Below are 26,329 nucleotides of genomic sequence, written 5' to 3'. Positions count from 1 at the left end.
CATTTGTGGTTGAAAGTGAGGCCCAAGAGGGGTGCCTGGGTGGCTCAGTTGGTTAAGGATCTGACTCTTGACTTCAGCTCAGGTCATGATCTCATGGTTCATGAGTTGGAGCCCCGCACCAGGCTCTGTGCTGACAGTGCAGAACCTGCTTAGGATTCTCTCTCTGCCCCTCCCCAACTTGCTCTCTCTCAAAATAAATAAATAAACTTAAAAAAAGGGGGGGGGGCGCGCCTGGCTGGCTCAGTCGGTTAAGCGTCCGACTTCAGCTCAGGTCATGATCTCACGGTCCGTGAGTTCGAGCCCCACGTCGGGCTCTGTGCTGACAGCTCAGAGCCTGGAGCCTGCTTCGGATTCTGTGTCTCCGCCTCTCTCTGCTCCTCCCATGCTCACGCTCTGTCTCTCTCTGTCTCTTAATAATAAATAAACGTTTAACAAAAAAAGGAGAGTGAGTCCCAGGAATCAAACATCTTGCTAAAGTTCACAGAGCTAGTTTAGTGGGAAAAGTGAATGTAAATCTAGATTTTCTAACCCTAAGACCCAGGCCAAAGGGAAAGGCGGGAAGTCAGGGAAGGGGGAGGGCAATTCACCTTTTGTGAACACCTCCTGTGTGTAGTATGAGTTTGCCATCACTAGGAGTCCATTTCACAGTTGAGAAAACCAGGACTTAGTGAGGCAGAGTACTGAGCAACATTGCCAAGACCTCACAGCCAATGAAAACAAAGGGATTTGAATCTGGGTCCACTGGGCATGAAAGCCCACCCTCTCAGGCCTTCTGGACCAGGCCATCTCTCTGTTCGAGTGTGAGGTGTTATAAAGCAGCTGATCAATGGCCTGGTGTTTGCTGAACACTTGCTACAGCTCTACTCTATGAGGGCTGTGGGAACCACATCTCTTGTAACACACAAACCCTCGGAAGCTTCCAGCCAGTGGGGGAAGAGGAGATAGGAAAATGTGGAACAGACAACGAAGGCCGAAGGGATTGGGGAGAGCATCCAAGGACAGGTGGCGGGGGCTGAACCTGGTGAGTACAAGAGAGGGGAAAGAAAGGGGCAGGGTGGTTCCAGATGAGGGCATAGGCATTATTACTCTCCCAGGAGGGCTTTACACTGGGGGGGAAACTGCCCTGAACAGGCAAGAACAGGAGAGCACATTAGGAAACTTCACTGTCCACCCAAGGAGAGGGCCCGGGTGAGCGGTGGGCCTCAGGAGGATTTTGACAGTCAGAATGAGCCTTTTCTAGAACAGGTAGGTTCCCCCTCCTCTGCTATTTCAGGACAGCCAGGACAAACCAACTCCCACTCCTTGCAGGCTGAGGCCTGACATTTCACCACTGTAACATCACTACTATAACTTTTATTCCTATTGAGAACTGAGACGCACACCTTCACGGCTGTGAGCACAATTTTATGGTGATGTTAGTCTTTCACATGTTAGTATAAATCTGTTTATTGGCTAGAGAATTTCCAGAGAACACGTTTTCCCAGGAGGTGGCAGAGGGAGGCAGAAACAGCTAGGAAGGAAGGTGACAGTCCCAGATGCAAACGTTGAGCTAAGATAATCCACATTCCCCGCTCTCCAGTGACAGAAAGCCCAGGACCCCTGACACTTCTGTAGTCACCTCCAAAAGAGGGGTGGCTGCACAGAGAACCCCGGCTCTCTGAAACAGTTGGGTTGGACTGTTTTCCCTCGGACAGATTTTCGGAAGCTGCAAAGCCCCTGAAGGTGGTGGCCATTGTGCACACGGGCCACCCACTCGGGCCTGGTGCTGGCATGAAACCTTCACTCCCACAAACCCATTTCCCTCTCTTCCCCTTCTCTTGCCTCCAAGGCCCTGTGTTCTAGAAGTTTCTCTCATCTCTGTCAAAACTTCTTCCTGTGTCCCACTTCTTCAGGGCGAAGTGAACTCCCGGCAGTCCCTGTGTTGCTGTGCCCCAGAGAGGCGGTGCAGCACCCCGCCTTCTTAGGAGGCTTCATCCACTGAAAGGGCCTCCCCTCCCACCCCCCTGCAATGGCCACTCCAGGCCCCACCCCTTTTCTTGGCCCTGCTGCCCTGCCCAGTTCCCACCTGCCACTGCCATCGCCATCGAGGCCCTTAACTCGGGCAGGTCTCCCAAACCCTCACTCCTCCTGCTCCTACTGCTCCTGGCAGGGAGGGCCGTCCCATCCCCCACCCACACAGCCCAGCTCTCTTCAGAAGCACCGATTTCATCCGGGCACTTCCTGCTCCAACTGTGTCCATGCCTTCCCAAGATGCTGCAGAGCGAGACCCTGACACCCGGGGGTGGCTGTCAAGGCCCATGGTGACCCGGCCCAATCCCACCTTCCCAGCCTCATCGTCGATTTGGCTCCCCTCATCACCTTACCCCCAACACCGCCCACCCTTCCCTGAGTCTCTTTCCTGCGTCTGAGCCCTGCAGGGTGTGGTCTCAGTTTCTCCTCCTCACAGTGATTTCCCAACCTCACGGCCCAAGGAGTCCTGGATGATATCTCCCTCAGCCAAAAGTAGTCTGTTTGGGGGCACGTGGGTGGTTCAGTTGGCTAAGTGATGGGCTCTTGGTTTCAGCTCAGGCCATGATCTCACAGTTTGTGTATTCGAGCCCCGCGTCAGGCTCCGTGATGACAGTGTGGAGCCTGCTTGGAATTCTCTCTCTCCCTCTCTCTCTGCCTCCCCCCGCTCAATCTCTCTCTCTCTCTCTCTCTTAAAATAAATGAATAAACTTAAAAAAAAAAGTAATCAATTTTGATGCCTCCAAAGTACCCACTCACATTCTGGCACTTACGACAGACAGTCTAGCCTGCACTTTTGGTTAAGTGTGTGTATGAGTGTGTGTGTGTGTGTGTGTGTGTGTGTGTGTGTGTGTGTCTGCCCTATGGATCCGATGTCAGGAGCCATGTCTTACAGAGCCCATCATAAGTGTCCTTCTTCTGAAGCCATCTAGGACATATTCAATTGGTTGTGTCGTTGTCAAAATGTTTAATAACTCAGAGAAAGCTCATGGTAAAATATTTAAGTGAACAAAGGGAGGCTAAAAACTATATGCACCACCATGATTCAAAACACATTCACGGCGGGTGGCAGGGGGGAGGGAAACAGGCGAAGGGGATGAAGGAATACTTATTGTGAGGAGCAGTGAGTGATGTACAGAAGGGGTCAATCACTCTATTGTACAACCAAAACTAATGTGACCCTGTCTGCTACCCATACTGGAATGAAACAAAAATTTTAACGCATTAAAAAAAAAAAACAAAAGAAATTCATCAAAGTTTTACAATAAAGTTCTTGGAGTTAAATGATCCAATGGTGTGTTTTTTTTTTTCCCTGGACCAACCCCAATTTTGGAGGCTGAGAAGGGAATTGCTGAAACCAGAAAGAAACAAACTGTGGTTAGCTTTTAGCCCAAACCTCCCTGGGTAACAACCGCTGTGTGATAAAAAGAATGACTCAGCCTCTTAGAGGAGTTCTCTGGAAACAAGGCATTGCAGGAAACAATGGTTTTGAGGTGTAAGTTGATGTTTTTCAATCCCCACAGCAAATGACGACTGGTGGTGTTTACTGAGAGTGCTTACTCCATGCGGACGCTGGGACAGCTCTTCCTCAGAAACATCCCCACGCCGTCCAGGGGACAACACGGTGATGTTGGGAAAGCTACTCCAATTCTGATGTCAGTTCCAACGGGTCTCTTTCCCCACCGCACCAAGCGATTCTCCTCCACCAGCCGGGTGTCCTACGATTCAGCTCAGTTCTGATGCTGTCCCCCTGGAGGTGGCGTCAGACCCCACAGGTTAAAGGCTCAGTCCCGAGAGATGGCCCCCTGCCCCACCCCTTCAGATGCTAATTACAAGTCCAGGTGCTTGTGGCCAAACAGTAACAGATGGGATGTTCCAATGACTCCCTTCTTGGGTTCAATTAATTTGCTAGAGCGGCTCACAGAATCCAGAGAAACATCTTACATATTAGATCACCGGTTTCTTATAAAATGATATAAATGACGAATAGCCAGATGGAAGAGGTTCACAGGGCAAAGTATGTTGGCCCAACCCAAAAGCTCTTTGAACCCCATCCTTTTGAGGTTTTATGGAGGCTTCACTACACGGGGATGCATTGGCCATGCATTAAATGATTAAATTGTCGGCCGCCGGCCATTGGTGACTGATTCAAACTCCAGCCCCTCTCCCCTCCTTGGAGGTCAGGGTGTGGAACAGAAAGTTCCCACCCTCCAATCATGCAATTGGTTTCCCTGGCAACCAACACCTCACGCCCCCCAGCCCTCACTGAGGTCTTTGTGCAAACTCTGGTGTGGTTGAAAGGGACTTGTCATGAATATCAAGACACCTTTCTGGCTCCTAACACTCAGGAAATTCCAAGGGTTTGGGGAGCTCCATGCCAGGAACTGGAATGGAGACCAAACATATATTACTTATTATAAATCATGATAACATGGCTACGATGCTGTTGAGTGCTTTCCTCCCCGCAGGCGATACTGTCCCCCATCCCTACATGTATTCACGCATCGACCCTCCAACAGTTGGTTCTGTTGCAGGTGCTTCCATTTTGTACGTGAGGAAACTGAAGCACAGATAAGTAGCTTGTCTGAGGTCCCAAGGTGACAGAGACAGAATAAAGATGCAGAACCATCTGCCTCTCCAGAGCGCATGCTCTCAAAAGAGCTCTGCTTTGACTAGAGTGTAACTCACTACTATGGGAGTACTGCCTCCCCGATAAAATATCACGAGCTTTGCCTTGTCCTTCCCAACCCCGACGTGAACGATGATCGTTCCTTCCCTTTTTATGGACTTAACATGCTGTGGTCCAAATATGGGTTAAATCTCATTCTAGGATGGTGGGTCAGTTGGTGAAGGGCTCAAACCCAAGAGCAGCCGTGCAAATCTCCCGTGTGGACCTCAAAGGCATTCTGGTCCACACAGGGCCATCTGGATGACGCTCTGACGTGCCCATACATACAGATCTCTACTGCCCAGGAACACTTATCTAGAATTTCTCTCCTCCCTGGTTTAAAGGTTCCCCCAGTCCAGTGGCAATAACACATCAGTGCCAATCAGCACGACATTCACCAAATTTACCAGTGAGGTGGGCTTTGTTCCTAATCACAGGTGGATCTATCAGCTTCAACTACTTGGCCCCAAACCACAGACCTCAGAGTGGGAGATCTGTTCAGGGTAGAAGAAACCCTGCCTGAGCTCAACACGCCAGCTTTTCTAAAGCCAGGGGGTCAGCCTGGGTAGCAGGGAGTAGGCAGGGAGTACCGTGGGGCTGCCCCCGAAACGGGGCCTGTGGCTCAGACTGAGTGCCAGGCAGTGGCTTTCTGTAGGGGCCAGACCACATCATCCGTCCCTGTCTGATGGTTCCTCTTCTGGAGACAGGGCCAACTCATTTTCTTTTTCTTTCTTCTCCTTCTTTGTTTTTGTTTTTGTTTGGCAGCCAGCAGAAAAAATGCCGTCACATGAATGTGTCAGTGTCACCATCTTCAAGGGTGCGGATGAATGAAAAGGGGCTAGCTTTTCATTAATTTCAGCCATTTCAGCTGGCCTAGCCTCCGTCCATCCTGTAGCCTGCTCCTGTGTTCCCTGCGTCCCCGGCCCTAGTGCCTTCTTCTGCTGGTTCTCTGCCCCCACCTGCCACGCACACACAGCTGGCCTCTGAGGGTCCCTGTGAAGCTAAGTGGTAGCTTAGCTACCCAGACACGGCAAAGCCTTCTTTTTACCTCAGAGAGGAACAGAGGTAGACTGGGGGTGCAGGAGATGGTGATGCCTGCTCGGAGTGGTCACCGCCCCTCCCTGCATAGAGCGCAGACAGCAGCTGCTGCTGCTCAGGGCTGTTCGTCCCCACAGCATCACTAGCCTGAGCGACTGGGTCAGTGTTGTGCAAAGAACCTCTTTTTTTTTTTTAATTTTAAGCATTTATTCATTTTTGAAAGGCAGAGAAAGACAGAGCATGAATGGGGGAGGGGCAGAGAGAGAGGGAGACTCAGAATCTGAAGCAGACCCCAGGCTCCGAGCTGCCAGCACAGAGCCTGACGCGGGGCTCGAACCCACGGACCGCGAGACCATGACCTGAGCCGAAGTCGGCCGCCCAACCGACTGAGCCACCCAGGCGCCCTGCGAAGAAACTCTTAACAAGGAAGAAGAGGGGGATCCAAGCACACAGAACCACAGAGGTGGTGCAAGTGAGCCTTCCTCGTGGGGCCACAGGTGAGGCTGACCTCCTGTGTTCGGGGGATCCCCTCGTCTCCCTCCTTTGCCTGAGTTGCGTGGGAAATCCCAACAAAAGGTCCCAGTCCCGGGCCTGGGCCTTCCCCTTGCCCACTTCCTCCTCAGGCTGTCCCCCGCTGCGGCCACCACGGCCACAGGGGGGCTCAAAAGCTTGGTGGCTCCCACCTCCCACAAGGGACTACGAGGCGGGCGCGCACGTTGGATGGGATTTACCCAGAGCCTGGGAACCTCTGTGTAGGCTCATTCCACTCTTCCTTTTAGCTTAATCTTGCAGGAGAATTAGTAATAATAATAATGATAATAAGGCCCAACAAATATGATTATAATCTTCTATTGTGCTCTCGGTACTGTCCTAAGTTATTTATTTATTTATTTTTAAAGTTTGTTTATTTATTTGGAGAGAGAGAATCCCAAGCAGGGTCCACGCTGTCAGCACAGAGCCTGACTCAGGGCTCGATCCCACTAATCATGAGATCATGACCTGAACCGATACCAAGAGTCGGATGCTTTAACTAAGCCACCCAGGTGCCTCTGTCCTAAGTAATTTAGACACACTAATTCCTGCAAGCACCCCTATGAGGGAGACACCATTATCCTTCCCATCGTAGAAGCCTGGAGAGGCTAAGTAAGGCCTGGAGAGGTCACACAGGTAGTGGAAGACAGAACTGGGATTCAAACACAGGCGGTGGCTTCTGTAGTCTGTGCTCGATCACCATGTTAAGGAGACAGGTACTGAATGAGGAAAGAGACCAAAAAGATCAGAACGGTGAATCAAGGAAGCACAGAAACACATCATCTGGTCCATTCTTGATGTTGTCTGGGTTCAGGAGTGTGAGGTTTGGGGGAGCGCCAGAGTAATATACAGAAAGAGCCAAAGAAAAACACATACAAACTTATAGATGACATCTGTGCGGTCACAGTGAATGGACACAAATCATGATTGGAAGAGTTATGTCACAGGAAGGATTTGGGGTTTGGGTTTTGATGGTCTTTTCGGCAAAGTTGAGCACTGAGTGTTTCAGAGTGGGAAGTGAGATTCTACCACACGGTCCTGGGAGGAAGATATGAATCTGGAAAAGGGAGCTAAGTGCCTTGGTTTGTGGCTTGGGCTCCCGATTGGAAATGAGACATCTGCAGCCAGACATGACATCCTGGTTCCATTGGGTAGGACTTATGCATGCTTTCTGACCAAGTCCCCAAAGGCCAGGAAGTGTAACTGGGTTGGAAAGACTTAGAAGTGATTACCCTGGAGCTAGGGCGGGGAAGTGGGAAGGAAGCGAGGGGCAAAGGAGAAAAGCAGATCTTCCAGTCTGTCAGTCCAGCCCGGTTCCCCTCTCCTCTGAGAAGCCTTCCTTATCAGCCTGCCCTTGAACAAAGCTCCCTCCTTGCACTTCTAGAGCACATGCCCACCTTCAGCTACTTTCTCCATGCTGGTGTTGAAATTCAAGAGCACAACCGGCTATCAGGTTTCTAAAGGACTGCAGGTAACTAGTGCCTGGGCAGGCGAGTCTTTGAACCCGGCTGATGGTCAAACACGCACCCGGGGTCTGTGCACCCCCAGGCACCTGCTGAGAACATCCAAGAAAGGGCCCGGGTTCTTGGAGAACAGTAGGAGCCCCAAACAACCTCCCCCTTCTACAGTCATTAGAAGGCGCTGTATACCCTGGCTTGGGAAAACTATGACCCTCCTTCCTCTTTGAGATCCCTACACTTTCTTCCTTGCTGGACACTGCGGGACAGAGGTCACTGGTTTGCTATCTAAGTAACAACCCCACATACTCTACCCCCTCACAGACTCTCAGCCTTTCACCAAAATCCAAGTCCTCTGCTTCTGCCTGGGCACAAGCCAGGACCACATTTCCCAGTCTCCCCTGCAGTTGGGTGTGGTCATATGACCGCACTCTAGCCAATGGAATGCAAGCACAAGTAACACACCCATTTCCTGCACAAGACTCTGAACTGGGAGGCTGCCTGCTCCTGCTGCAGAGCCCCCCGCCCCCCCCCCCCCCCCCCCCAAAAGAGCCTTCCCCGCTGCTGCTGAGGAATCTTGCACAGGAGCAGACACTAGCCTCTTCTGGGCTTAAGCCCTTACACTTTTTGTTGATATTGAGGCAGCTGGCTGATCTTCCCATTTCCACATTCTACACAGCAGGGACTCTTCAGGTCAAGGTCATCCTGTATTGTTCCTTGTTTACCATCTCCTCCTTTCATCTGAACATAAGCCCTGAGAGGCTGAGGCTGTGTTTTGTCCCATGTTGTGGTCCCAGTGGTAGAACAGCCCCTGACACAGGGGAGATGCTCAATAACCATGTGCTGAACATACAGTGAGTCAGGGTCTCTGTGGAAAGGCCCCCTTGAGCAACCTGCTTCTGCTTTCTCATCCACATCCACCTCTGGAGCTAGAAGATTAGCTTCTAAGCACACTAATACCCACCGGTCTCCCCTTTGGGACCCAGCCTGTGTTCTCTCCTTGTTCCTGCTCTCCTGGAATCCTTCCCACCTTCTGCAGTCACCCCTGTCACACCGCACAGCAAGTGTGTGTCTGTGTCCCTCCCACCCCCACCAAGCCCCCCCCCCCCAACTAGACTGGGAGACCCTTGAGGCCAAGAGCCTATTCATCTGTGTATCTGCTCAGTGTTGGGCACAAGTGTTTCCTGAGAAACAACCACTCCAGAATATTTAATAAATATCTCAAAATATTTATTATATTTACATGTTATATAAATATATATTTACGAAATATACTTCATACATATTTTATTGTCTTCTTTAACTCTTTTCAGGCTGTTTCTAACTAAGGGTAAAAAGCTTTCCACACCCCCCGGATTTTTAAGAGGACCTAACCTGGATGCCTGGAATATTCTATAGATTCTTCTAACTTCTAGGCTTTTTGGCTCTTACTACCTGGCATGGTCTGCGAGAGGCCGGGACCCTTTCACTGTGTATCAGTACAAACCGCCCTTGATCAGAGGCCCCAAAACATTTTCCCACGGGCCCCAGGCTTGCTCCCCACAGCCCTGTGCACGCACAGGATTTCCGTCTTCCAAACTGCCTGCCCATTTGACCCTCACCAAGGCCCAGTGGCTCAGGCAGGACAGTGACTGTTACGTGCATCTGACAGACGAGAAAATGGGCTCAGGGAGGTTAAGTGACTCGTCCAAGATCAAGGTTGGGGTGTGTGCCGAGCTGTCGCTAGGACCAGGGATCCAGACAGTTCCTCTCCTTTTCTTCCGTTTCTCCAGCCTGAGCTAACCAGAAGAAGCTTCACGGCGGCCAAGAGGAAGCAAAGCCAACAGGCTGTGACAGGGGTGAGCGGAAACACATCGACTGTGAGTGATAAACTCAGTTCACAACAAACCTGGCCAGGTAACTCTGGGGGGCTGAAAGTCCCCCCAGCCTTCCTATTTTAAACCCCTCTGACCAGATGGGAGTGTCTGTGGTAGTGTGGTGTAGCATCTTCTGCTGCTGCTGCTGTGTGGTCAGGGGCCAGCACAGGAAGGTACTTACTCGATTTTTCTTCTTTAATGGTGTATTCGAGCACCTCGGACGAGCTGTCGTTCAGGGAAGGGAAGTGGACACAGAGCACCAGGTGCTTCAAGCTGCTGTCCCGGCAGACCAGGAACGTCTACAATGGAAGGAGGGGGCAGCTCCATGAGTCAAAGATTTGGGTGAAGGTTAGAAGGGCAGCAGTGAGCTGGAAGTCATCCAGAATGTTCCAGAAACAAGGAGGCAAGCATCCCTCAGGAGAACTGGGGATTCTGCCCCAAGAGCCACGTGTCACCTGGCCCATGTCCCCTGCTCCTGAGTCTCCATTTCTCATAGGCCCAAAAAGGGGCGCGGTCAACTAAATCAATGTTTCCTAAAGAATTCTGTATTGTAGACACAGAGTTTGATGGGGGTGTTTAAAATGCGGATTCCTGTGCCCCACCCCAGGGATGCTGGTTGGGTGGGAAGGGTTCAGAATGGGCTGATTCTGATATGGGTAGGGGTCCGGCATACACACAGAGAAAAGCTCTAAGGTAGGGGCAGTCATGTTGATTTTCAAGTCACACCCCAACATGTATGCTCACCTCCACCCGTCCCCACCCTGAGGTCTAAAGCCTCCCCCACTCAGGTCCCAAGCTCCTGGGCTAGAGCGTGGAAGACCAGGAGTCTGGCCAGAGATGCTGAGGGAACGCTGGGGAACAGGGCCACCAGGGCATCCCCGAGAATGTGGCCCCAGGGATGTGGTCCCGGGCACAAGACGCTCTGGAGAAGCATGAAAATGGCAGGTTTTCCCTCTTCCCACCAAGGCACACTGTCCTCTCTCCCCTTTCATGATACTCCAGATTCTCTGCCTTCGTTATTATAACTGTTAAGAAAACATTATCCTAATATTGATTAATAGCAGCCCACACCTACTGCCTCCCTAGTCTGCCTCAGGCTTTAACCCCAGGTGATTAGATTCCATGATCTCACTTAGTTCCCTTATTAAAGCTATGGGGGGGGGCGTTGCTATTATTATTATTATTATTATTATTATTATTTTAAAATATTTATTTATTTTTGAGGAGGGGAGGGGCAGAGAGAGAGAGAGAGGGAGACAGAGAACCTGAAGCAGGCTCGGAGCTGTGAGCACAGAGCCCGATGTGGGGCTTGAACTCACAAACCGTGAGATCATGACCGAAGCCAAAGTCAGACGCTTAACTGACTAAACCACTCAGGTGGCCCTGGAAGGTGTTATCATTATCCCCATTTTAGAGAGGAGGAAGCTGAGGTAGAGAGAGACAAGTAATGCCCTTCGACTTGGATCCTGGGCACTCAGTCACCCCCGTACCCTCTGCACCCGGCCCAGAGAAGCTGGGCTCCTTTGGGAGCAGTGACACAATGAGCCCATGAGTCACTCAACTGTGGTTGGAAGTTTACCAGCCCCTCTCCTGGAGCAGGGCAGAGTGGAGAGAGCATGAGAGCGTGGAGTGTGGATGGGAGAGGACAGGCGAGGACAGGAGGGAGGCTTCTGGGGGTGGAAATGCAGGTGACATGCTGCCTGCAAATGTGCCCCAGCCTGGAAGCTGGCCTTCCCTAGCGGACCCAGCAGAGGCTGGCTTACCTCTAGAAGCCTTCGGCAGCCCCCACCCTGCACGCAGAGAGGACGCCTGAGCCCCCTGCACGGCCTCGCCTTACGCAGAGCTGTGGCATCGCTGAACCGATGTGTTCACCTGAACCCGATCTGGCCTCAGGAACACACTGTCTTGCAGAGAAAAGGGTTTATCCGGCCTTTGCTTCAGAGGCCCAAGGTCAAGCTGTCTTCCGCCTGGGCTGGATGGGAACCAGCAGTGTGTGGGAATGTGAGGGTGAGTCTGTGGGGGTGTGGGGGTGGAGGGGTGGGGGAGTGTAGTATAATGAAAAGGGGATCTGGTCTTTGTCTCAGGTTCCTGGCACAGAGCTACAAAAACCCTTGGAATTTCCTGAGTGATAAGTGTCCTTTATTATTCATAATGAGCCGGTTTTGACTGTACCTGAATTCACACTAACAGGTGACTCATGGCAGCCCTTGGTGTCAAAGGAGGGGCTGGCCACAGAAAAACCAGCGGGGGTGGGTGGTGGGGGTGGGGGTGGGGAATGGAGGGTTGGAACTTTCAGCCCCACCTCTGCCTCTCCGGGGAGCTGCAGACCGGATGGCTGGGGAGCTGCAGACTGGATGGCCGACATGTTAGTCGGCCCAGTCATGCCCAGGAGATAAAACTCCGTGGAGATTTCTGGTTGGTGAACACATAGATGTGTCAGGGGTGCTGTGCCTGGATTCCACCAGGGGAAGGGAACGGGAGCTCTGTGCACCCCTTCCCACCCCAGACCTCTCCCCTATTCGTCTCTGTCCCTAGCTGCTCTTGAGTTGTGTCCTTTAGAATAAAAGGGTCAGCAGAAATAGAGTCTCTGCAGTGAGTTCTCAGTCATTCAGCGAATGATCAACTCTGAAGGGGGGCCGTCATGTTTAAAGCCAAGTCAGAAGTCTGGGTAGCCTGGGGACCCCACTTGTGTCTGGCGTTTGAAGTAAGGGCAGTCTTGTTGGGGACCCTGCTCTTTAACCTACGGGGTCTGCACTCACTCCAGGTACTTAGTGTCAGAACCGGGTCGAATTGTAGGACCCCCACTGGCGCTGGAGAATTGTTGTCAAAGCAGTGAGTGAGTGAGTGAGTGAGTGAGTGAGTATGTACGTGGTGGGGGTGGGGGGGGGTGACTGTGGAATGAGTGGACTCCGGGCTGCCCCAGGGCCTCTTGCCTGGAGCTCTGGGGAACAGGGCACGGGAAGGAAGGCCAGTGTTTTCCAAACTGTGGCTCATGACCCGTGAGTGCAAATGCCACCAACTATTTTTATTTTTTCAAATAAAAGAGAAGAGAAGATAATCAGGATGCCTATAAGTAGGATGAACTCGGTCAGAGAGTGAGAGAGAGAGAGAGCGAGAGACCTACAAAGGGCCAGGGCCGTAGCCCCAACATATATTTCTTCCTCTACTGGCATCGCCTTCTTCTTGGACTATTGTGACCCCACGCTGAGCTCTCTCTTGGTTGACTGCCATGACAAAGCACGGGTGCCAGCCTCAAATGGGACCTCCTTGTGCCCTGCAAGCTCCCTGGCTCTTTCACACCCAGCACGGACTTATTTCTAGATTTCTCCACTCTGCTGACACATCAGCCCTGTGCTCCACCCCCATGTTTACGGAAAGGAAGAAGATAACTTCTCCAGCTGGGAGGAGAGTCAGTCTGTCACAATCTGTATTTTTCTTGGGCTCCCAGAAGGCCCTGAGCAGCCAGTCATGAGCTCGGTGGCCCTGGGTGATTCTGTGGCTCCCCTGAGCCTCAGTGTTCTGATGTGATCTGTAAATGGGGAGAATAACACCAGACTACCCAGCAGAAACAAAAAAAGAGCCAAAGCCCCGCCCCTCCGTATTGGAAGCCGCAGAGATATTGCACAGGGAAGCACCCAGTGGGACAGTCGGGTCTCCACAGATGCTCAGTAAGGATTCATTCTCCATTTGCACCCCGCCCCCCCCCCTCAGCTGGGTTTTGGTTTTCTGTCTCCCGGTCTCGGGCTCCACCTAGAACTGAGGATGAGTCTGCCACACGTGTTTACTGTGCAAAGGAACCAGGAGGTGCTTCCCTGAGAGCGTGGTTCAGTCGACGGTGAGGAGCCAGAAGCTGAAACCGCGGCTGACATCTGTGCTCTGTGCCACATTCGTCCCTTACATTTGGCCTCACTCGTTCTCCCCACAGCCCTGTGAAGGCCTGTGATGGCCCTACTGTTGCCATCCTCTTTGACGGGTGAAGACTCGGGCTACAGAGAGGAAAAACAAACCCAAGGCCACGCAGACGGGAAGGGCAGGAGAAAGACGCAGACCAAGGCGTCACCAGGAGCGGCTCACTTATTTATAGCCCTCCTGCCTGTGTCATCTGCTTTTTGAGGGGCAGGGGCGTGGGCAGGGGTGGAAAGTCCCCCAGGCTGGACTCTGACAAGTCCCCAGTTCTGAATGCCCAACACCCACCGTTTCTGCATGGCCACAAAGCCTCACATGGCACTTCCCTCTACCATGGCCAAGTCCTGGGGCTCTTATCTGAAAAGCCAAGGTAAGGCACTGGGGAAAGTTTGGGGGGGGGGGGCGGTGCACAGAGAGGCTGCGGGCTAGTGGGGCCATGAGGGAGGGGGGCACTGACAGGGGTTTGCCTGGGCCACTGTCCTTTGGACAGTGTTCTGTGTTCCCCTTTGGGGGGGTTTAGCTGCTCAGCTAGTCACAGGGTCCCTCCTGGGAAATAGCCACAGACCGCACTCCAGACACAGTGTCGCTGTGCAGCCAAGTGAGGACAGGCACGATAATGCATATTATAATATTCTAAATAACCATAGCGACTCCTGCAAGCATTCTAGGTTATGGTGAGTCTCCTATGCTTAGACTCGGCAGAGTCCGGCCAAAGTCAGCGTCGGGAGGAAGACCATCTGTGCGAGCTGTCTGTGAACCCCTCACCCCCAGCCTCACGACTGGTGACCACGACTTCTACTCTAAGGAGGTATCGCCCACGATGGTTGCTGCAGGTGAGTACGTAGGAGGCCGCAGTCCTGGATGGGCCCCTCAGAGCTCGTTCTCCCACACCTTTGGGGGGTCCTGTGTGCAAATTCTCCAAGCCCCCTTCACTTCTCGTTCTGCCCCCGCTGCGGCTAGCTTTTTAGAGATACAGTGGGACCCAGATCCCAGCTCTGCTACTCACTAGCTGTTGGATCCACGGGCAAGTTCCTTTCCTCTTCTGAGCATGAGAATGATAACATCCACCTTTCGGGGCTGCCGTGAGAATTGCTGATGACGTACATAAAACACCTGACACCCGGTATGCACTTAATAAATAAATAGTGCTAATAATCTTTATTATTATAGTAGACTGCTACCATTTACTGAGCACTAAACCACATGCTAAGGTTGTTACAGGCATAATCTCATATGATAAATAAATAAATATTTGAGGGGTGCCTGGGTGGCTCAGTCAACGGTTAAGCATCTGACTCTTAATCTTGGCTCACATCATGATCTCTTGGTTCATGAGATCCAGTCCTGCATCAGGCTCTGCACTGACAGTGCGGAGCCTGCTTGGGATTCTCTCCCTCCCCACCTCTCTCTCTGCCCCTCCCCTGCTCGTGCACTCCCCTCCCCCTCTCAAAATAAATAAATAAACTTTAAAAAACATGAGTTATTAGTAAGATGATTATTACGTATCTTTTTCCAAAGGGAGATATAGGAATAAGGACGCAAAGACTGTTCCCCTGCATGGGGGATTAAAAGTGGCCACAAATTCTTTGCAGCTTCTCTCATCAAACTCCCCCACACCTGGAAGGGTAGCCTTGGGGCTTGCTTGGACCAAAAGAACGCAGCAGATGGGAACTCTGGAGTTCCGCGCCTAGGCTTTGAGGAGGCAGGTCAGCTTCCGTGTTGACCCTTTTGGACCATAGGTGTCACGTAAGGACATCTGAGTGAGTCCGCTGGAGTCACGCGGCCCAGCCAGCAGCCCACCCCCAAGGGCCAGACAGGTGAGTGAGCCCGTGTCAGGCCAGCCAGCCCCAGCCCAGCTGCCAGCTGACTGCGGCTGCGTGGCCGAGCCCGGGTGAGACCAGCCGCGGTGCTCAGCAGAACCCAGCCCGGATCGCTAACCCACAGAACTGTGAGCAAATCAAACGGTGACCATTTTAGGCCACCAGAATTTCAAGTGATTTGTCATGCAACAGTAGGTAATGATACAGCCATCCGGGGTATGGACTTGGGCCTCATCCTTTGGGAACCCCCTCCTCTCTTCTTTCTGTGAGGAGCCATGGAGGGGCCCCCGAGCTCTCTGGAGGCAGGGGTGGGGGGATATTTGAAGGCCAGGAACATGCCCAGATCCCCACTCTCCAGCCAAAGAAACGAAGACCCAGCAATGCAAAAAGACCTCCTGAGGTCACATCAGTCGTTAGTGGCAGAGCCAGGACGAGAATGCGAGGCCAGTGACCTTCAGGCCACGGTTGTGACCACTACAGTACACGTCCTCCAACGCCACCAACCCACGTTGTCAACCGAGCATGCGTCCTATGCCAGGCACCAGGCTACAGGTTTTAGGTACCTTGCAGGAACTCCCTCCCTAGGGTCTGGAGTATTTTACCCATTGTGCAGATGAGAAAAGTATGGGGGCAGGACCAGCAGAAAGAGAGAGAGAAAGGGGAACGTTCAGAGCGTTGGGCTTTGGGGCCCTTCCACGTACAACTTCAGCCTGCAGCTCTAGGGCCAGATAACTCTGAGTTCCGTTCTTAGCTCAGCCACTCCGAGCTGTGTGGTCCCTCTGGGGCTGCCTCTTCCTCTGGAAAATGGGATCATGATAGTTCCTGCTGGTGACAGTCGCTAGGAGTTAGCTCCCCGAGAACTAATCTCTTCCCTTTCTTGCTAACCAACCCCAATTCTGACCTGGGTGCAACGGATCCTGCCTCAGGAGATGAATCATGTTTGGTCAAAGCCAATCATGGTTCTTCTGCTCCTTTCTACCATTCATCCCCTTTCCCAACCTCCCTTGCAGTTAGGGGTGACCAAAAAGGCATCTAAAAAATATTTGTTCCCTGGCAAAAAGACTGAGTCTAGGAGAAGAAAGCCGTTTGCCTGTGACCACCTGCCTTTGAATGGGTGAGATGGCTGGAGCTGCAGCTGCCCTTTTGTAACTATGAGGTGACAAATCTGAGGACACAAAGCCAACACCTTGAAGATGGGGGAACAGAAAGGTGGAAAGACCCTGGGTTCTAAGGACATCGGTTAGCTGCTAAACTAACCCTGGGCCCCAACTTCCACATTCCTCATTAGACAAACAGTCATAGCTTTATGGCTCAAGTTACCACAGGCTGGGTTTGCTGTTACTTGAAGCCAAAAGCATGCCCGGCTGACGCAGTGCCTCAAGTGATTATCAGAAGAACTGCACAGGTGCCTTCCGGAGAATGCCTGCTACATAATAAGCTCTCAGTATTTGGTGCCTCCCTTCCCCAGGGACCCCCTACCTGCCTCCGAGCCCTGAGGGCAAATGGCACAGAAACCCCTACTGTACAGAGGTAGCATTCCTATCCTCCACTGTTTGTGAATGGCTCCATGAGTCAGAAAGCAAGCATGTGAGGCCCCAGGCACTCGCAGCGAGGCCGGGTCCAGATGTCAGGCCTCAGCCCAGAGATAAGGATAAGCTCAAGGTGGGCAGTGAGGGAACAGGAGGTGACAGGTCCAGACTTCTTTGTCCACCTGCAGCAAACCTGTGCCTGTGGGCTGCCCGGGGTCATAACGAGTGCAACAGTTCACAGTCTTGCCCTCTGTACCATCCACCGCCATTCCTGAGTCTTCCCCCGTTAACCAGGCCACCAACAAACCTTGCTGTGTCCCAGCGTCCTCACTCAACCTCTCTCCTCTGTGGGAACAAGTACAGTTTGGTGCCCCGTTGGGCCGACATCTGAATCAGCCCACTCCTTCTGTGCCCTCTTCCCACCCCCCCCCCACCCCTGTCTTCAAAAGTTTGTTTATTTATTTAGAGAACCAGCGGGGGGCGGGGGCAGAGAGCCATGGGGACAGAGGATCTGAAGCAGGCTCTGAGCTGTCAGCACAGAGCCCGACACGGGGGTGGAACCCATGAAGTGTGAGATCATGACCTGAGCCGAAGTCCGAGGCTCAACGGACAGAGCCACTTAGGCATCCCAGGGGGTCCAATTTTCTCTAAAGAGCTAGGGTTCTCCCATCCCCACGCCCAAAACAACAGTGGGGTAGTGGTCAGAGCACTGGGCTGCAAGGCAGGACACTGGGTGTCCCTCCTAGTTCCGACCCTGGTTTGCTGTGTCCTCTGGCAAGTCACTTCCCCCCTCTGAGCTGGCTTTTCCAGTCTAGGGAGGGCCAGGGGGTGGGAGGGTCCCACAACTCCTTCCTTCCAGAAGATTCTCTCCCAGCATCAGTGCCCTGGGGGCTTGCCCAGATCCTGACAGGCTTGCACAGGGCGTTTCACGGGTAAATGCCTGCAGTCCACGAGGCTGCAACAGACGGCTGTAGGAGCCTCTTCCTGTCTACCCTTAGCCAGTGTGGGTTTTTGGAAAGCCCAACTGATTTCAGTAACAGCTGGACAGAATATGCTTCGGGAGAGAACTATGCAGTCACTGCAGGCCCTCCCTCCTCTCCAAATAACTATATACAAACCCAAAGCCCAAGACACAATAATGATTTTATTTTTATGATCCATTTTTGGCCTGGACAATCCAGAGCTGTCTGCTTTTCTACTTCTGTTATTTTAGGACTCTTTTCCCATTGCTTGGGGAAATTTTCCAATCATGCCCATCCGAGCAGTAACAGAAGTGGCTGGTCCTTCCCAGAGGCCACAAACTCGGGGGCTGCCATGGCTCTAGAGGCCACTCTGGACACATGACCCACGTTTCCCGTTACTGATAATGAAGTGGTGGCAAGGCATGGAGTGGATGGAGTTTCTCAATCCTGGCTGCACATCAGAACCACCTAGGAGCTGTTAAAATACGTTGGTGCCTGAGCCCTTACTCCAGACCAAAAAAAAAAAAAAAAAAAAAAAAAAAAATCCGCATTTCTGGGAATGAGGCCGAGACATTGTATTTTTTTTTTTAAGTTTATTCATTTTTGAGAGACAGAGAGACAGAGCATGAGCCGGGGAGGGGTAGAGAGAGAGGGAGACACAGAATCCGAAGCAGGCTCCAGGCTCCAAGCTGTCAGCACAGAGCCCGATGCGGGGCTCAAACCCACGAACCGTGAGATCATGACCTGAGTTGAAGTCGGACGCTCAACTGACTGCACCACCCAGGCGCCCTGAGACATTGTATTTTTTTAAAGCCTTTGAAGGCAGTCAGTTGGTGGCTTCCAATCGCACTTGACCATTTAGCAGCTATTACTCGGGCAGGCTCCTTACCATGGGCGTTGGGTTTCCTCAGGTGTAAAGTAGAAAGCCCGCCCCCTGTTCTGCAGGGCTGTTGGAAAGATGACAGATGGTGTGTGGCACACAGTAGGTCTGCCCTAAGTGTTGACTGTGCCTTCCTTCCTGGCCCCAGCACCCCGAAGGGGCAAGAGAGGGGCCTCCCTGATGCTTTTGCCGAACTAATCTTTTTAAGTTTTTTAATTTATTCTGAGAGAGTGCGTGAGCAGGGGAGGGGCAGAGGGAGAGGGAGAAAGACAATCCCAAGCAGCCTCCATGCTATCAGCACCAAGCTGGATACAGGGAATGATCTCACAGTTCATGAGATTATGACCTGAGCTGAAGTCAAGAGTCAGATGCTTAACCGGCTGGGCCACCCAGGCACCCAACCCCTTGCCAAACTCACCTTGAACGGAATCGGTATTCCTTGACTCACACCTGGGGAAGGTGCCTTGAACCACCTGTGTGGCTGGTCTGTATCACAACTAGGCTGCTGCAACAATTGAGCTAAACCCCCACCACAAAAGCAATCTTACAAGAGATTTCTTTCATTAAAAGCTATCTTCTGTCCTCCAAGCAATGATACTCCAGTAGCAATAAACAAACATAACACCCCGATCTTGCTTTCTAATATTATTTTCTAATGAAAGGAACCAGGGCTTCTTGGAGAAATGGCTGATTCCAGGACTGGGGCAAGCAATATACACGTGCTGCGCCTGGGTGGCTCAGTTGGTTAAGTGTCTGACTTCAGCTCAGGTCATGATTTCACCGCTGATGAGTTCGAGTCCCGCATCGGGCTCTGTGCTGACAGCTCAGAGCCTGGAACCTGCTTCAGATTCTGTGTCTCCAGCTCTCTCTGCCCTTCCCCTGTTCATGCTGTCTCTCAAAAGTAAATAAACATTTAAAAAATTAAAAAAAAAAAGAAATATACAAGAAGCATGCAGTCAGAAAGTAAGGAAGTGCTCCAAAGACCACACACACACACACACACACACACACACACACACACACACGCGCGCAGGCAATGATGGGCGAATCTGAGCAACAAAATAATTAAAATCGTATTGGATTATAACCCAAAGCATTGAAATCAACATCCATGAGTCCATATTGATACAACTAAATGACTGAATGCTCGGTTGGTTAAGCGTCTGACTTCGGCTCAGGTTATGATCTCACAGCCTGTGGGTTCGGGCCCCGCATGGAGCTCTGTGCTGACGGCTCAGAGCCTGGAGCCTGTTTCAGATTCTGTGTGTGTGTGTCTCTCTCTCTCTGCCTCTACCCCGCTCATGCTCTGTCTCTGTCAAAAATAAATAAACATTAAAAAATAAAAAAATAAATGAATAAATAAATGGAGAGGACACAAAAAAGATCTTGTGCAGAAGAGCTCCAAATAATTGACGTAGGTAGTAAGGATTCCCCACTCCCTGAGGGTGGGCCGTATGCACAGGGGCTTCCTGCCAAGATGGGCAACACAGAAGGGGGAAACAGTTAACTTTGCCAAGGGGAAACCTGAGCACAACCTCAGCCAGGTGAGCAAGGTCAATATTAACAGTGAGTGGTAAGTCATGTTGATAGTAGGTGCCTTTGACATGATGTGATGAGAACAGCCCCATAACGCTAGTCTAACCATCAGATAAATCCCAACCGAGGGCCCTCCTACAGAATACCTTAAAATACCTGTATCCCTCAACACTGTCAAGGCCATCGAAAAACAAAGAAGGCTTGAGAAACTGTCACAGTCAAGACCAGCCTGAGAAGACACGGAGACTAAATGTAATGCGGTGCCCTGGAGGAGATCCTGGGACAGAAAATGGACACTGGGAACAAGCTGTGGGCTTTAGTTAACATGAATGTATCGATATTGTTTCATTAATTGTGACAAATGTATCCTACTAACGTTAGATGTTAACTATAGCAGAAACTGGGTGAGGAGTATTTGGGAGCTCCCTATACTATCTTTGCAACTGTTCTGCAAATCTCAAATTTCCAAAACAAGTGTGTTTTTTGTTTTTGTTTTTTTAAAACACAATGTTTGGGTGCAGATGGAATAAAGGTGGCTTTTCGATTGCCTGGTTTCTGGATACACACAAATAAAAAATGGGCCGGTATGTTCCCAACACCTTATCAGAGAAGCAGGCTGCAGGGAGGAGAGACAGGGAGGGGTGGAGGGGGTGGGTCGTGGTCAAGGTCACAGAGATAGTGGTGTGGCGGCAAGGGGGCAGGATGCCCAGTCTCTTGACCATTCGCATGGACAGGAGGAAGTACCCTCCACATCAGGAAGGGTGGGTCCAGGCCATCTCTGGAGACCCTTCTCTCTCCCACAGCCTGGAAGTCACCTGCAGTGGCTACAGCTTTAAAAACGAAGAAAGCAACACTCTAGCTGAGTTTCAGGCCATCGTGTGGGATGAAGGTACCCAGCGAAGGGCCTTCGATGAAGGTCGCACCATGCAGATTCTGTGCTCACCAGTCGTGTGGCCTCAGGCAAGCGAGTGAACCTCTCGTGCCTTTGTGTCCTCATCTGGAAATGGGGACACTAGTAACACTTACTACCTGATAGAAATCACCGTGAGAATGGATCAGGTTGTGCAAAGAGCAACTCTGGGGAAAACTCTGGGTAAAAGTTGGCCCATCGTTGTTATCAGAGTGTGAGCTTAGGGCTTGGCTTCTGCTCGAAAATATAGAAGAGGAAGAGTCCGGGGTAAAGGCAGAGGGCAGGGAAGCCGGCAGAAGGTGCATCTGCTCTAATTCTGTTGTTCTCAGGGCTTGGCCCTGCTCCTGCGGCCTCCGAGGGGCAGCGAGCGGGAACCGAGCGAGGGCCTGGCTGACCTCCTCTAGGGCAGTTGCCTTCTGTCTCAATGTTAGCTATGGTCTTACTCCCAGGATCTGATTCAGGCCTCTGGGCGTGGGGTCACTTTAGGACCTAGCCCTGGAGAAGCTTTCTATTTGCTAGACTCAGCCCCCGGATCATAGGTCCATCGCCGTGTGCCCCAGCCCAGCTCATGCCGACCTCTGGGGCTCAGCCTGTACGGTTCTCGCACCCACCAACTCTCCAATGAACCTCTCAGCTCCCCCCATCTCAGTCCTGCCCATCCGTGCCACATGACCCAGCGCAGCATCTGCCTCCTCCAGGAAGTCTGCCCACATCACTCCAGAGCTCAGCACCGCTTTCTGGCCAGGGTCAGGTCTTCTCATACCCGGGGCAGACAGGAGGTGCTGGAACATGAATCCTCACCTCCACAGCCTTGAACCAACGGTTCTCAGGGGTTGGTAGACAACAACTGCTTTCTCGTCCCTCGAGAGTGGGGGGATGACCTTGAGATGTGGGATGACCTTGAGATGCGTGCTCTACACTGGCTCCCAGAGTGCTCCAGCAAGATTCACTCCTCTTTGCCCAGAGGTAACTTGCATGATCACATCCATACCTTTTATCAGCTGCCTCCCTTCCCTTCCCTTCCCTGTCTTACTTTCCCTGCTGGTGCTCCCTGGGGTCACCTTCCAAATAAACCTCTTGAACTCAAATCCTCATCTCGGGGTCTGCTTCGAGGGAAGCCCAAACTAGAAATGTTCCTCTTAGCCTCAGTTTCATCATCTGTCAACTGGGGATAATAGCAGAGTCAGCCCCACAGAATTATCACAAGGATTCAATGAGACGACATCATATAGTACTTGACGTTAATGCCAATACAGGGCCTGGCATCAGTAAGCATTCTTCACATAGAACCACTGTTGTTGTTGTGAGTTGGGGTTATCTTAAAGTTTTTGAAGCGAGGGCTGAACCCTTCGGGGGCAGAGCAGTCAAGACCTCGGCCCAGCCCAGCCGGCCCTGGAGACGCACCTGCCTTCTCCTGGGAAGGGTCCTTACTGTGCTATCCGCCCACATCTACACCCACGCCTGGGCACACCTCTCCCAGTGACCAAGAAAGCTCCAGAAAATGGCCATCCCTCAGCATCAAAACATTGCACTTGGGGCTGTTTTTGAGCTGCATCGCCTCCGGGAAGGGTGGGAAGCTAATCCCCTCAGAACCTAATAGAGAAGAGTCGGGGCTCCTGGGTGGCTCAGTTGGTTAAGCGTGCCATGATCTCACAGTGGCATGAGTTTGAGCCCCGTATTGGGCTCTGTCCTGACAGCTCAGAGCCTAGAGCCTGCTTTGAATCCTGTGTCTCCCTCTCTCTCTGCCCCTGCCCAGCTCACTCTCTCTTTCTCTCTCTCTCTCTCAAAAATAAATAAACACTAAAAAAAAAAAAAAAAAGAACCTAATAGGGAAGAGGATGTTTCTCAGGGCCTGGGGCCTGGGAACATTGACTGGGACACTCACTGGCCTGAGCCCCCGACTCCGTTTTTCCACACGGTTTTATCATCCGCTCTGAAGCCGTCAGTTATTTCCAAACAGAAAACTTTATGGTGGGGAAGGACGACACAACAGACCTTGTTTTCTCGAGCATGACAGTCTCACAGCCTGCCCTTCGAGCTCCCTCCCTGCTCATCCCCCCAGAGGGATCTACAGACTCCCAGGCTGCCCCTGGTGCTGCGGTGGGACTCGCCTGGCCCGCGGGGCACCTGCCACCATACCCAGAGGAGGCCTCCCTTGAGCTGGGAAGGATCCTGCTGGGCTGTCGGGCCTCACTCCCTAAGAGTGAGGGTCCCCACGCCCTAGGGCAGGGGCACCTGTGACAAAGGGAAGTTGGGACGTGGCTGGAAGCCCCTAAGTTCCGGTAATCCCGAAACTGCGGACTTGATGGATTCTATCTAGTCCAAGGGGAATGAGTCCACTAATCAACCGAGCCCCGTGTATTCGGGAGCTTGGACCATCCCCTGGACACAGCGCACGTAGACTGCACACTGCATCGACGCTGAACCCCGGAGGAGTGCTCAGCGGCCGAAAGGCATGATTCCACCTGCACGTGCGTGTATCAGACAGCACAGCAGCAGCCAGACTGCCTGGGTTCAGCTCGGGCCCTTGCTCACTGAGTCATCTGGGGGAGGTCACTCAACTTCTTTGCCTGCCGCTTACCTCCTCTGTGAAATGGGCATAACTGTAATGCTTACCTCAGAGGGCTGCTGTGAGTCCAAAGAGTGATGATTCACAGACAGACCTGGGACTAGTGCCTGGGACTCAGTAAGTACCTGATGAATCCTGGCCGCAATCAACATGGGGCTCTGCGTAAAGGATGCCTGGAGGGACGCACTTAGAGCAAAAGAGGCTTCTACAGCAGACTGGAGGTTGCCGGGGGCAGGGGCGGAGGTGGGGGTGGGGGGACTGGATGCAGGGCTTCACGTTGGGGCCAGGAAATGTCTGGCAGATGTCTGACAGGACCGGTGCTGGGACAACACTGTGAACGTACTAAATGGTGCCCTTGACAATGGTTAATTTTCTGTTATGGGAATTTCACCTCAATAAAAAAGAAAACCGAAAAAAAGACTCCTGGGAGTGGAGTAGAGGCTGAAAGAGAATAGATGGCAAAAACTTTGAGAAGACTCTACACTTTACTTTGTCACGTCTGTCCAGTTTGATTTTTTTTTTTACAGTGAATACATATGCCTATCACTTTTATAATTAAACAAATTTTTTTTTTTTAAAGGAAGTGGCATGGAACAGAAAATGCGTGGGGTGGTGGTCGGTAGCATTTGATGAGCTCTGATTCACTATCTACGGATCTTTCTTCCCCTGCAATGCCCCTATCACCTAGAGCAAAGCACTTTAATTGATGGTCCCATTTCAAAGTGAGAGAAAGGGAGGCTCACTCAACTCACAGAGCCTGACTCAAGAGCTTTTGCCTCCATCACACACAGCCCCCTAATTCTCATATGTCAAATAAAGGGGTGTAAAATGATTTCTCAGGTCCCTCCAGCTCTGATATCCTCTGGTACCCTCTGGTCCCAGATGCCTGGTCCTGTCCACAATCCCGTCTCCTAATATTGAAGGCATTCCCTTTCTTCTCCAAGTATCAACACAGGTGCATGAATGCCCAGAACAGCCCGTGCCAGCCACACAGTTCCTTGCTCTCCAGCAGGGACACCAGACCTCCCACCAGTCTCTCGCTCCTGAGTTTGAGGAAGACACCCCAGTCGAAAAGCTGATAAACCCAAGAAAGGAATGTAGATGGGCGGTTGTGCAGAGGCCAGCTGCTTGGGTGGGAGCCCAGGCAGCTCCTTGTGGCTGTGCCCGCCCACCCGTCACAAGGTGAAGAGACCCCAACTCACCCCAGCCGCCTCCCGCTGCAGGATCCTGGCTGCCTCCACCTGGCCCAGACCCAGCTGCAGCCACACCGGGCACGTTTTGATGAGCTTCTCCAGGACGCTGATACCCCGCCGTGGAAGGCAGTTCTTCGGGGTGACCGGCAGACAGGGCCCCATGCCACCTTCCTCCTCTTCTTCCTCTCCTTGTTTGCCAACATCTGGAATAGGACTGAGAACAGAATCAAATGATCAGCCCATCCTGCAGCCAGCCCAGGGACTGGTGTGCAACAAACGGGGATTCGGTTCAATGGGTCGGTTATTCATCCAGCATCTGTGAAGCCAGGAGTCCTTTGGGAATTAAAAGATAAACCATGATCTTCCCCTTAGGGTGCTTACAATAAAATGGGTTGGATACGCACAGAAACAAGCAGCGGAAGCATTGGGATGAACATAACAGAAGCACAGTGTAACAGAAGTAGCTAATTCCAACCCAGGATGGCTTCAGGGAAACACAGCGGGCATTGGAGCAGAGCTCTGAAGAGAATTTTTAAAACTTTTATTATTTTTATTATTATTATTTTTTGTACCTCTCTCTAGAGGGTGCAAGTGAGCCAGGGGCAGAGAGAGAGAGAGAGAGAGAGAGAGAGAGAATCCCACAAGGGTCAGAGAGAGAGAGAGAGAGAGAGGGAGGGAGGGTAGGAGAGAGAGAGAGAGAAGCGGGGCTCTCTCACAAAGCGGGGCTGGTGTTTTACCTGAAGGCGGTCTTGTGCTCACCTGAAGCACGGCTCAAGCTCACCTGATGTGGGACTTGAACTCACAAACTGTGAGATCATGACCTGACTCGGTCAGATGCTTAAGGGCTGAGCCACCCAGGTGCCCCTTTTATTATTTTTTAGTTTATTTGTTTATTTTGAGAGAGAGAGAGAGAGAAGAGAGGGAGAGAGAGAATCCCAAGCAGGCTCTGCACTGTGGGTGTGGAGTTTGATGTGGGGTTCAAACTCACAGACCAAACTCACAAGCCAAAACCAAGAGTTGGACCCTTAACCGACTGAGCTACCCAGGAGCCCCTTAAAAACTTTTAAATTGAAGTGTAACTTACAGTGAAACATACAAGTCTTTAGTATACATCTAGACAGAATTATATATATATATAAATATATATATATATTTATATATATATATATATATACCCGTGTTAATTATATATATATGTACATATACATCTATATACATACATACATATACCCATGTTAACCACCACCCAGATAGAGACCAGTGCTATTGAGCTCTTAAAAGTGGGTTGACTGAATTGAGACCTGCTAGGAGTATCAAATACACACAGGAGCTGAAGTCTTGATATGAAAAAAAAAAAAAAGACTGTAAAATTGCTCATTAATAATATTTTATGTTGATGACACGTTGAAATAATCGTTTGAGTGTATTTGGTTAAAGAAAACATTATTAAAATTAATTTCACCTGTT

General features: G+C 51.5%; 1 protein-coding gene across 1 annotated transcript in view; it reads right to left on the bottom strand.

Moving 5' to 3' along the window:
• RIN3 (Ras and Rab interactor 3) overlaps nucleotides 1–26,329 on the bottom strand; it is a 122,657-nt gene that overhangs the window by 58,357 nt on the left and 37,971 nt on the right. The window contains exons 2-3 of the mRNA XM_042990415.1: nucleotides 24,872–25,076; nucleotides 9,739–9,856 (exon numbers count right to left, since the gene is read on the bottom strand). Coding sequence (XP_042846349.1) covers nucleotides 9,739–9,856; nucleotides 24,872–25,076 — 323 coding nt within the window. The remainder of the gene's footprint in view (nucleotides 1–9,738; nucleotides 9,857–24,871; nucleotides 25,077–26,329) is intronic.

Source organism: Panthera tigris, chromosome B3, assembly GCF_018350195.1.
Source record: "Panthera tigris isolate Pti1 chromosome B3, P.tigris_Pti1_mat1.1, whole genome shotgun sequence".
In the NCBI taxonomy this organism is placed as follows: Eukaryota; Metazoa; Chordata; class Mammalia; order Carnivora; family Felidae; genus Panthera; species Panthera tigris.
Note: the sequence above shows the minus strand (reverse complement) of the source record. Positions and strands in the feature narration are given on the sequence as shown.